The sequence below is a fragment of the Branchiostoma belcheri genome, unplaced genomic scaffold (genome assembly GCF_001625305.1).
Source record: "Branchiostoma belcheri isolate BF01 breed outbred unplaced genomic scaffold, Haploidv18h27 scaffold75, whole genome shotgun sequence".
In the NCBI taxonomy this organism is placed as follows: domain Eukaryota; kingdom Metazoa; phylum Chordata; class Leptocardii; order Amphioxiformes; family Branchiostomatidae; genus Branchiostoma; species Branchiostoma belcheri.
Window position 1 is genome coordinate 517,281 of NW_017804409.1, and position 13,018 is coordinate 530,298.

Below are 13,018 nucleotides of genomic sequence, written 5' to 3' on the forward strand. Positions count from 1 at the left end.
TTTTGAACCGTTCGTTTTTAGAACAGCCGAAGACCACCAAACCCCCAGTTCTATAAGACTGCTACGGAGGCTAACTCTGATGCAGGTAACATTCACTACTGGAAAAGTGGTAGTAAAATGCCAGTAGAGTCTGGTAATAATTACTTTGTAAACTGTACCGGACTTGAAGATGGTAGTAAATAAAAATCAAGGCCGGTAATTTTATTTACGAAGTTAACATCAAGTTGTTTCTAACCGGGCTTGACTTTTTATACAATACAATAAGCTTCATCTCTCACCTTCAATGTCATTCATTTTATATTGACCGTAAACCGATTACTAGTTTGCTGATCGAATTAGCTGACTGGTCTTCATTCCCCTTGTAGGCTACCGGTGCCCTGATGGTTGTAGATGTGAGAAGGGCGCTGTCTTCTGCCAGGGAGCTGGTTACAGACAGGTTCCAAATATGGACCCACAGATCAGAGCTCTGTAAGTCAGAACCTTCTTCTTGGAAGACCCTCCTCTTCAGTGCATGTTTTCACTGACAACTGAAGACAATTTTATTTAAGATATGGACATCTATAGAAATTTTTCAGAAATTTTAATTTACATTATTTTGTATTTGTCCTCTTTGACTTTACAGTGTTATCGGATAAAGGGCATCAATCTGAAATCCAACCATACTAGCTTTAGATACTTAAGTTCAGAACAACATCTAAAGTAAGAGGTATCATCGTCTCCACACATTCTCTTTCAGCTTCCTGTCTGGAAACTTCATTGAACTAAAAAGATCATCGTTCCAGGCGTTCACAATGTTGGGCAAACTGTGAGTATATGCTATTGCCAATTTTTTTTTTCATTCATATAGAAAAAAGTCATAGATTTTACATCGATCCACAATTTGGAAAACGAAGTAAATCGCAAAATTTTCCATCGCTATCCCATTCTTACATCTTCACGTTGACACATTTAGACATGTAATTACAACCGATTTAACACACAATTACATAACGGTATCATGACGGTCGCTTATTCAGGGTCACATTTCCAAGTCGGGACCCGGTCGAGCAGTTTGCGAGAACGAAAAGTATCAAGAACCAAACACATAAAACGATTAAAAGACCATCATAAACATAATTTCATATTCTTAATATGCATTTTTAAATCATTTTTCGTTCATTCAAAAAGCCCGGCCGGGCCCCGGGCTAGAATTGTGCCTCCAGCATTATTACGTACCCATATCTGCAAATGACCACGTATGGTTACCGTTAATCTTCAGATGTTAGTAGCCAGCCTGTTATCAGAATCCACAAGATTACAGAATATAGCAGCCTGCACCTGAACCCTGTATTGATCCGCCTCTTTTGTGTGTGTTTTCTGTGTGATCGATGCAGGGACCTGAGCAGTAACTCGATATCAAACTTGCCCAAGGGATGCTTTGAGGGACTACAGAATGTTTATGAACTGTGAGTATGGCGCGCCTGTCATTACTGCTTGCTGTGCATGGTCTCGAAGTATGCTGATCACAGCGTAGGCGGAGCCGGGGGGCGGTAATTCCCTCAGGCGTAATGTATGTTATTTGCAGAGGGAATTGTGCGGTCTGGTGATATGCAAGAAATCAATGGCAACGTCTTCCCATCATAGTGAAATTGTCTGCGGCCACGCTGCTTTCCTGTGATAATGCGTAAATGTACAATATCGTCATTTGCAATTAGTCAAAGTGGAATATCCATTACAGGATGCCATATAGGTTCTGATTTATGTAAAAATTTGTCGATTTGCTTAGGCCACAGCAAATAATTTTTATGGATGACATCAGCGCGCGCATTCATTTTCGCCTGATTTTGGAGAGAAAAAAACAAGAAATGTTGTTGCCTTCTGACAGTGATCAACATGCCGAAAATGGGCATAGATGTCTGTTGCCATGCCGGAAGGTCGATGGCAGATAACTATGACGAGAGGAGACAAGAAAAGGCTCTGATTTAATGTTTTGTTTCTTACTTTGATGCAGTGATATGTGATGCTGGATGTGTATATGTGATGTTCCTACTAAATCAAAACCATTTGTACCATGATTAAGTCAAAATTTTAAAATGTAGGAACCTTGTTTTTTTGGCCCGCCTTTTTGTTCGCCCGCTCGCATTAGATTTGGAGTCTGCGGAGGATGTCATTCATAAAATTTACTTGCTGTGGCCTTAGTTCGATGGATGGCTGTCAGAATGTTGGTAAAATGACTCCCGGATGATTAAGTACAATTACTTCTTCGATTTGCCTGCGTGTGGTGATCTGTCTTCTGGGGGCAGGTATCAAGTTTCGATTTTTTTGTGACAGTGACTTGAGGAAAAATCGACTGGAGAGGCTGGAAAAGAACGCGTTCGATGGACTGACGACCCTGACCAAACTGTAAGTTTTATTGAACTATTCATCACAAAGTTATATTGCACTGCATAGACAAGTAATAAACTTTTATTGCTGCCCACTTTGGGGCGATATCAGGACCTTTTTTTCACTTCTTTAACAAGACTGGCAATGAAAACATACATTGCCATGGCGACGGTGGTTGCTGTTAGGGTTATTGTTTGCATGGCACTGCCATCATTTCATGATTTTGAGGAAGACTTGGTACCTGTTAAGTCTAGACAGATACAGTACACTCCTCCCCTGAGTGTATAGTGAACGAGCCCCGGAGTCATAGAAAGTAGGGCCATCCGGGGCAGACAGGTCTTCAGCCTTCCAGGAATGTGGGCACAGATGTGGGTCAGAGAAATACCTGTGGACATTCCACATGCCTGTGGACAAAATGCCTGTACAATTCCTAGAATTCTTGCAAACTACGCACAATACTGTACCATTAGGCTCCTCCCTGAGACGTCGCCAAAAACACTAACACACAACTAGAAACGTGCACGTGAGAAAACAAGCACTACAACACATATGTCATGCCATGTACTTATTTTTTAATTGCTTATAAAATCTGTGCATGTAATACTACTTTGATCATTGTTAATACCCAATAATTCTCATACATCATAATCAAAATTATCATTACGTGTATGTATATTGTGATGATGTATCTATGATTATATTAATATATTAATATATTGTGTGTGTCAAATACGGTTGTATATATACCTCTGAGTCAGTAAACAAATAAAAATACTAAACCATTTTCTTATTCTTACTAGGTACCTTGATGGAAACCCATTAAAAGAGATCAAATCTGGGGCTTTTGCTGGATTAAACAAGATCAAAAGCCTGTAAGTACAGTGGGAACGCTTTTGGAATTATTATAACAAGAAGTGTTGTTATGAAAATGACATGAATGGAATTTGTTTTATCTTAATTAAAGGAAAATGTTATGGTGGTTGAACCTGTCAAGAATGCATTTTATCTGTTGATCTGTTGTAGGTAGTTTTGTATAGTAGATTTTTCTGGTTTCCTTAAAACTTTAAAACATTTACACAAATCTTTTGTATGAGAAGTTGACCATACAGCTGGATGATTCTTTAGTTACCCCGTTGAAATATAATATTATTATTGTACACAACACTAAACTCTACAAGTTTTTTGTTCCATTGCATGCCCCCAACGTTCCATGGTCAACCTGATGCTAACTACGGGATGCCTAGGCTGTAGTCCAGCTAAAGTCATTGCCACACATTCGCGAATTTGGCCTCCCGAACGCTAGCCGAACGTCCCCGAAAAAAGTTACGAGTGGGTCTGCAGTGTTCTTGGTAGGTTCGTGGGCCAAATGTGACGAAAATTTAACTCACATTCGTTTATACGTTTCGATTCACATAAGCGTAGATTAAATCTGGTAAGACTGCTCCCGAACATCAGCCGAAACTGGTCGGTTGGTGTTCGGGAACAGATTCGGGGAAGTTCGCGAATGTGTGACAAGGGCTTTACGTTCACACTATGGCATCGGTACGCCCGTAACGTTTTTTTCCGAACAGTATAAGGTGATTAAAGAATTTTCCTGCGAGGTTAACTTCTCTTCTATGGTACCAGTGTCCCCCAGTTGATTCTGCTGTGCTGTAGACAAAGATACATCAGTCACTAATACAACTACCACTGACAGCTATTCTATCCTACATCGCTTATCGCCTAACACTATCACAACAGACTCAGGGATATCCACTCATCATTTCATTTCTATCTCTTGTCACAATTACAATGAATGATACCCTTTACCGTTCTGATTTTGCCAGTTAACACCACGGCTTCTAACACATATTGCCAACCCATGCTAAGAAACTTAACTAGATAAAACCGTTTCTTCTTCACAGTAACTTGAGTTCTATGAACATCCAAGTACTAGGAAAGTCGACATTTATTGGACTTAAGGGACTAAAAGAATTGTAAGTCGTTTTTGCACATCATGCTATCTCACGCGGCTATCATCCTGACTTGGCAAACCCACACACATGCACACACAATGACGAAAAGGAACATGCGTCGACGTGCCATTGAAAAGAATACATTCCTGGACCGTTGGGTTTGAAAAAACGTAACACAAACGGATATAAAATCCATATGATGGAATGAATCATAATGACATTACATCGGAAAACTGTGATTGGCTCAAGACTAATTGGATCCAAGCTAAAGCTGATACTTGAACACGAATCACAGTCTTGGACACAAATTTTCCCTGGCACCTCGGCGATGACGCTGCCTGTTGATGTTGTGGCATTGCAGGGTCCGTGACGGAATACACTCACTGTGCGACTTCACCATTTTGTTCGTAAAACGTCACAGTATATAAAGTGTACATATCAGCCTTTGTTGTAGCATGTCTTCTTACTTTACTTATATATATGTGTGTGTGTGTACTTGTGTGGATGTATTGTGATGAAATTGAGCGTTACTACAGGTGAATTTTCGTGCATACCGATTTTCTGTCGTGTGAGTAGAGAACTGCTGGACAGTACCCGTGGTCAAGCATACTGTGTTTTGTGTTGACTTCAGTTGCTCTGTCATCCACAGTAATTATGACAACTTAATCTGAGTGGTCTACGTTACAGGTACTTGCAGAACAACAAGATCATATCGGTTACACCTGGAACATTTGCTGACCTGCGAACCCTCCATACCTTGTAAGAGCTACGCTTGTATAAAAAAAAAACAGTGGGACTTGTGTTTTAAAATGCGTAGGCCGTTGCCTCAACCATAACAACTTAAAATATCTTAGGATGATGCGGAATATTGTAGCGTAAACTTGGTTGCAAGCAATCCATCCGTACCAATGTAATATCCGTAATATCCGATTTTGGGCTATATTTGTCATATCTAGTCACTTTCTAATTCTAATAAGACTGATGGTAAGTGGCTCTTTCACTCAGAAAAAAGGTACACGTCCTGTTAAGTTTTCGTTGATAATATTGCCGGTCTAATTTGCGCCATAACTTAGCTCCAAGCGGTTATATGCATTGAACAATGGTCTACAAATCCATATCCATCGTCACATTTGCTTTTAACTATATTCAAAATTTCGAAGTTTTGATTGAAACCAATGCACCCAAAACTTTGAAGTACTGAAATTACCGTAAGGTCCACAGATTGAATGTATCCATTAAAGTTAGCATTTGCCCTTCTCAAATTTTTATATTCTGATTGAAAACAACAATGCGTCCAAGACTTTGGGGTACTGAAATAATCGTAAAGTGTCCCATTCCGACAGTATTTCCTGCGTCTCCTAGTCTTACTGTCTCCCCCCAGGTACTTGGATGGTAACAATGTACAGGCCCTTGACGCCACAGTTTTTGAAAGTTTGAGCGTCCTCCAAGAATTGTGAGTAGGCCATAACACAAGTTAGGCCGTTACTTCCGTGCGCTCATGGTGCTTCAAATCTTCTTCTGTTTGTAACATTTGTCTTTCAGTAATCAACCATTCTCCGTGAACTAGGCTGTAACCTTTATAAAAAAAATGATCATACATTATATGAGCCCTTGCACATTATGTTTCCATATACCTGGAATGGACTTCATTGTAGTAAAATGCCAAATGAAAATACTGTTCACATCCAACAAGAGTAAAGCGACATTATATTTTGCGAGTAATACGAGGGGGCAGGAGTTGTAAATTCCAACACCAATCAAATGAAAGTCTTTGAAAATCGGTAGAATTTGTGTAAACCTACACATTTTTAATGTCTTCTTTAACTTAAAACTAAGCTATGATAATGTACCAAAACGTGACGACAGTTGGTAGTAACATGCATATGATAAGTTCACGGTGTGATAATGAACAATGTCTTGTCTAACCATGTGTATGTTACATTAAGGTATACGGACTCCTTCAAAATCTGCTGCATGGCCACGCATGTACCTGTCTGCCTACCGGCTGGCGACGAGTTTTCCTCCTGCAACAACCTTCTCGACGACACCATCCTCAGTCCCGTCCTCTGGATTCTCGGACTCACGTCTTTCTTCGGCAACGCCTTCGTCATCATCTGGTGTCTCCGGACCAAGGAGAAGAGCAGGATCGTCTCCTTTCTCGTTTTGAACCTCGCCATCGCGGATTATCTGATGGGCGTGTATATGCTCATTATCGCCGCTGTGGACATCTACTATCGCGGACAGTATATAAGTTATGACGACTATTGGCGATACAGCAGCTTGTGCCAATTCGCTGGCTTCTTGTACATCGTTTCCGTTGAGATGTCGCTCTACGCTCTTACCATTATAACTATCGACAGAGTCATTAGCGTGTACTGTGCCAAACACCTCCGCGTGAGATCTGCCTGCCTGATCAACGGGCTCGGGTGGCTCATCGCTGGCGTCCTCGCCATCCTGCCGGTGTTAGGATTACCGTACTTCAAGGGAGAGTTCTACGGGCGAACAGGCGTGTGTCTACCGATCCGCTTGACAAACATGTTCGGTACAGGATGGCAGTACGTGGTTACCATCTTCGTGGCCGTGGATTCCGTGCTGGTGCTGATCCTGATGGCCTGTATGATGACTCTCCTCGTGGCGACGCGTTGGAAGGAGAAACTGACGGCTACAGCCGGGGAAAAGATCGCGTACGAGCTGTCCACAGCCTACCGCCTGACATGGATCATCGTCCCGGACCTTTTCACGTGGACACTGTTCACAGTACTCGGAATTTCCTCCCTCTGCGGCATCCAGATCCTCCCCTCTCTTTCCGCCTGGACAATAATGTTCGTCTTACCGATCAACGCCGCGATGAACCCCTTCCTGTACCTCGTCTCCTTCCTGAGGATGAAAACACGCAAGACACACCACATATCCAAGTTCCTGTGCAACAACCAGGGCTTTACTGTGGAGCTGCCCAAGCACAACAACGACAACGGTTTGATGGTCGGTACCGAAATGTCTGATCTGAAAGGTGAGCTCTTTTTTTTCAAATTTTTCATCCTCAAACAAATTGTTAATTTCAAACATATTATCATATCATATTATATTATGTATTATGTTATATCATTATATGGTATTATATATAGTATAAGATTTATTGCAACATGATGTTCCCCAACAACAGTTACCATGTTGACAGACGTCTGGTTAAGATCATTGACCTTATTTGATTGGAGAAGAAGAAACAGAGCAAAAACAATGTTTCCTTCGGTAAAGATAATGACTCACAGGTGATGTTGGTACACTACACTACACTGATAAATTTCATTAATATGATATCATACCCATCATCATAATACATAGTAATTAGCATTAACAATCATCATAATTCCACCTCATCCAATCAAATATTATGATAATAATACATCAAAGTAAATATATTTTTTAAGTTATACATGTGACCTCAATGTGACCTCTGTCGAAAAGCATCAAAATATTTCCTGTGGACTTCCTTCCGTACTTACAACGACAAATCGACAAATTTTGCTACTAATATCAAGTTGTTTATGTATCTAACTTTCAACATTTTAGTAGGACAATAACCAATTGAAACATAACCTCATGTACATTTAATGTTACACTGTGACCCTGTGTACACGTACACTTTATTACAGTACCGACCACTTTCATAAGCGACTCGAACCACCCTACATCGGAGCTGCGTGAGTTTATCCAGACGGTGGACTCGGAGCCCTGCAACCCGCCGCCCCGGGTGGTCCGTGTGGTGGCGGACCTCGGAAGCCAGGTAGGCCACGCGGGTCTCTCCACCATCGAACGGCAGCGGCTGCCGGAGATAACAACATTCGCTGGGCAGAGAACCGAGGTCATGCATCTTTACCATCTTTATATGTTCCCCTGCCCACTCTTTTTGTCTGTCTGGTCTTGTCTGATCTTGTCCATTGCTTCCATATCGAGTTGAAACTTTGTAAGCTTCTTTCATGCATCACCATTGTCCTTACATTTGTTGTTTACTATCTTTACATGTTCCCATTTCGAATTCGGCTCATTTTGTCTATTTGTTCTTGTAAATCTATTTTCTATATTCTCTATCGTGTTGAAACTTTGTAAGCTTCTTTCACGTATTACCATTGCTTTTGTTGTTTACTATCTTTGTATGTTCCCATTTCCTCTCCTTTTATGTCTGTGCCTGTAAATCTTTTTCCTATATTTTCTACCGAGTTGGAATTATCTTTATACTATCTTTATGATGATAATGATCTTTATCTGTTCCCTTGTCCGCTCTTTTATGTCTGTCTGTTCTTGTATATCTATTTTTCTATATTCCCTATCGAGTTGAAACTTTGTAAGCTTCTTCCTTTATATATTCTCCTTTCAACTCTTTCTATGTCTGTTCTTGGTCATCTATTTTCTATATTCTCTATCGAGTTAAAAGTTTGTAAATAATGTGTACCAACATTGTCCTTCATTGTTTTGTTGTACCCTCTTCTCGCTTTTTGTGTCTGTCTTGATCTATCTGCTCTTGTCTATTCCTTCTATATTCTCTATCGAGTTGAAACTTTGAATGCTTCCATGTATCACATTGTCACTTACCTTTGTGTCTTTTAGCATGTTTATTCCCCAATTACTAATAGATCAAACATCCTTTATATGCCTATGGTTTGCAGTTATATTTAGAGCAATTATGGGCTCAATAGAGCACATTTATCCCCTTCTTTCTCATGCAAACTTTACCCTACAATACACGCATCTAGACGTATTAGTTTATTTTCCAAGAGTGAAATTGTATTTAACTGCATCAATTCATCAGGCTTAGCATCTTCTATCTTGTTATCTATGCTTGTTATCTCATCAACGGCTTAGTATCTTCTATATTGTGATTTATGCTACTCGATTATCTGCTGAGGATAAAGCAGTTGCAAACTAGAGAAGTAACATTTGCAAATGCATAATGTTTACCTTCGGACATGGTCTGCTCTGTTAATTCTTACTCAAACACATTCATATACATGTACTAGTAGTATATGGTGACAGGAGCAGAGCAGACCATGAAATTGCAACATTATGTAACCCAACACCAGTCACCATGGTGACAGACGTCAACAAATCATGTCATTGGTCAGGTCAGAGGCCACTGTTTGGAGAAGAAGAAGAAGAGGAAGAAACGGAGCAAAAACAATATGTTTTCCTTTGGTAAACATAACTACACGAAAAAGGGTAGCCTTGCAAAACTATGATTAACGTTTGGCATATTTTCCCCCTTCTTTCTATGTATCAGATTGATCAGTCCAAGGAGCGTGTGACGACGGAGATGCGTGTGCTGAAGAAGATAAGCAATCTTGGCGGTCATCCTAATATCGTCAGACAGCTTATCAAGATGAACGAAAACGGCAGCCATATAACATGGTAAAACCCCTGTCATGTGTTGCCCTAGTATATTATAGAGTTTATTGCAAATACATGGTCGAGGGCTAATTGCAAGTACAAAGAACATTGTATGAAAAGGTGAATACAATGATATAAGAGACCACGTCTACTGTGGTACTAGTTTTGTTGGGTTCGACTAGATATAGAGAGGCATAATCTAACGATCCACGGGAAAGTGAGCAATGCCTATTAAATTTATATAATTATTAAATGGACAATTATCCATGCATCATGCATTTGGAACGCATAATAATCAGCGAATAAAACACTTGGTTGCGTAAAAATAGCATTTATTCATTAAGCATGGACGTTTATCTGACAGTGTGTAGAAGTTACGTAGCATTATGGAAATGGTTTAAGAATCTGTGTCATCTAGATCCTCAGTATCCTGAAGAAAAGAGTACTGTATGGTGAATGAAAAGTTTGGTGAATAAAAATTCAAAAATTACCTTCCATAATCTATATGCCTGTCCCCTGTAAAGAACTCGAATTTGAGAATGTTTCATAATTTGACATATTTAACAAAATTATGGACAACCCATTGCCTTACAGGATCCTCTACACGGAGAATGACCACGACCGTCTCCAGGACATTGCCCCTCAGCTGACCATGGATGAGGTCCAGACCATCTCTCACCAGATCTCATACGCGCTCAACTTCCTGCATGAAAACAACATACGCTTAAACGGAATCTCATTGGACAACATTCTGGTGGAAAGGGTAAGGACTACTGTCCCTTCTTTTATGAATTGTAATATTTCAGTCCATACTATGGAACCATGGATGAAATATATTGTTTTTACTTACGTTTCTTCTTCTTCAGAACTTATTTTTGGAATATGTGTTCTACTTCTGCACAGGTGTGAGTTTGGAACAGTCAATTTTTATGGGGAGGCAGATGGACTGAAATGTGCTGTATTTGCTCTCGAGCAAATGTCGACCTTTTGTAGTTTCGCTCACTTTTCCTAACTATTATGTATCCTGGAGTTTGTAACAGATTAAAGTTGGAATCGTGGCTGATATATCGTTTTACACATATGTGCATGTTTGGCAAGGAGGCATAATATTTCTCATTCTTTTAAGAATATGAAATATTAAATGATTGCTTGAGGGGATGGGCCATTATTATGTTTTATGTAAATACTACGTACTTGGTTATCGTGTATGTAGTTTGCGTTGGTCGCAGTGCCTAAAATAAAATAAAAAAGATGATAACAATTTCTAACATGCCATAACTTTGATCTATCATGCAAGGATGTTCTATTAAGAACTATTATCAGAGAAATTAAATGTACTTGTCTATTGTTATACTTCATGTATGTGCTTGGTTTTGCATGTGTTTTTTTGTGATCACGGGCCGCAGTGCCTAATTAAGCAAGAAATAATAATAATAACAATTTTTAACATGGCATAACTTCGATCTTCACAGAAACCCGAACTACGAGCCGTCATCTCGGATTTCTCGAACGCAGAAGAGATGAGTTCTTTCCGAATGTCGGACAACGATATCGCAAAGGACATCAAAGACTGGGAGGACATCAGAAGCACCCTTGTATAGTCCTCCACGAAATTTACTTCTTAGGCCACACCAATTTAATTTCTTGGTTAACGGATTTTTTTAGAAAAATAATGGAGCGGGCGGGCGAAAAAAAATGAAAATAAAAACAGACCTAGGTATCCTATTATGGCCCAAAATGGTACGATAGGAGCCATGAAGTCAACACACCAGGCCGGTTCAAAATGTAAACAATGAATTTTGAACTTTTAATGATATCATTGCATTGAAAGATGGAATACCTGTAACAACTAGGAAGAAAAGGATTGTTTTCAACTGTTCAGGGCAAAATATGAGCATTTTGCAGTTTTTGAATTTTTATTTTTATTTTAAAATCAGAAAAAAATGAAGCGGGCGAATCCGTTAACCAAGAAATTGAATTGGTGTGGCATTATACATAATTTAAACACTGTGTTGTCTACGTAGCCTAGATTTTGGCGCCATGGCGCTTATTACGTCGTTAAGACTGTAAAGTGAATGTACCTTCCATACATAGCAGCCAAACAATGACTTGGCTGCATTCTAAAAATGAATCTTAGTTCCAGAAAAGACTCTTCCCTTTACGTTGAGCTGGCATCAAAAATGTATTTATATGTGCCTAAATGCTCGCAAAAATCGAATTACCTGTGTGAACACATGAGCAAGAATACCACGTTTCATGTGGTTAAGCCATTTTTTTCTTTTTTAAAAGCTAAAAAGCTGTGGTCCAAGAAATGGTTCTAAAAGCAGGCTGCTACCTGATTTATTTTGTACAGGCGATATTCTATTTGAAAAATAACTTCATATAGACTTTAAATGACGAGAATGGGAGTCCAACCACTATCCCGTGACAATGATTAGGCCACGTTGATTTGATTATATTATTGGTCGTTTCAAAAAAAAATAAGATTTCAACCATACTGTAAATCGTACAAAACAGTTGCAAAATTAGCAAATATATACCGTAAGTTGCAAAAAAATATTTGAAAACGATACCAATGTCGTAGAATGCCAAAATCAAATGAAAAAGACGAAAATGTGAAGAAATGAATTTGAAGAGTAGATTATTCGCCATATCATACTCAGTGTCCTTTGTTCAACCTTTATGACCACGTATTAGATTTCATGATGAAAGCAATTTTGTGTTGTAAACCTTTTTTCATTCGCACGCGTGCATCAGTTTTGGGGTTCCCAGAGGATGTCATCCATATAATCAAATCAACATGGCCTTAGCCTACACACAATCACATTCTGTATCCTGGAGACGTTCTTAGACTTAGATATTGCGCTTCTTGTAACTCTACATAGCCGCATGCTGCTTCTTCCTAGCTTGTGGAAGTAGTGCAATCGTTTGTACAGCATGTAAATGTGTCATGATGATATCCATCGTACCGTCTGTACAGTTTTGAAGTGCCTCCTGCTATATATAAAATCGAAAGCTATCGTAAAGTGTTATATGTAGGCAGTACACACCGTACTTACTAACGTCCACGCATTGGAATTGTAAATAAGCCTGCTCACCTTCAAAAGAGATTAAACTATTCACCGCACTCAGGCGTCCAACGTTGTAAATAGCTGTAGATCTACCTTGTATTAAAGAAAGCTGTTACTTTGATCCTGGTGTGATGGTATTTCATTGGGGATTCATTTACATGTAGACTGGTGTATCTTGAGACGTGTAGCTTTATTGGTGTTAGAGAAGTAAGAAAGAAAGTTTACAAGCTTGTAAAATGCGTATTT

General features: G+C 39.4%; 2 protein-coding genes across 4 annotated transcripts; both read left to right on the forward strand.

The window, feature by feature from the left end:
* Positions 1–370: 370 nt before the first annotated feature.
* Positions 371–4,406, forward strand: LOC109485395 (P-granule-associated novel protein 1-like). Its single transcript, XM_019788956.1, has 6 exons — positions 371–468; positions 737–805; positions 1,374–1,445; positions 2,311–2,382; positions 3,165–3,236; positions 4,269–4,406. Exons 1-6 carry the CDS (start codon positions 446–448, stop codon positions 4,342–4,344), a joined length of 384 nt encoding a protein of 127 aa, XP_019644515.1. The 5' UTR covers positions 371–445; the 3' UTR covers positions 4,345–4,406.
* A 520-nt stretch (positions 4,407–4,926) lies between these two features.
* LOC109485383 (G-protein coupled receptor GRL101-like) lies at positions 4,927–11,382 on the forward strand. Of its 3 annotated transcripts, XM_019788943.1 has the most exons (7): positions 4,927–5,078; positions 5,701–5,772; positions 6,266–7,329; positions 7,973–8,181; positions 9,595–9,722; positions 10,296–10,464; positions 11,174–11,382. In XM_019788943.1, the coding sequence occupies exons 3-7, from the start codon at positions 6,294–6,296 to the stop codon at positions 11,300–11,302; spliced, it is 1,671 nt and encodes a 556-aa protein (XP_019644502.1). In that variant the 5' UTR covers positions 4,927–5,078; positions 5,701–5,772; positions 6,266–6,293; the 3' UTR covers positions 11,303–11,382. The 3 variants fall into 3 exon arrangements, with proteins under 3 accessions (XP_019644502.1, XP_019644500.1, XP_019644503.1); XM_019788941.1 differs by lacking the exon at positions 5,701–5,772; XM_019788944.1 differs by lacking the exon at positions 5,701–5,772 and having other exon boundaries at positions 7,973–8,103.
* Positions 11,383–13,018: the final 1,636 nt, after the last annotated feature.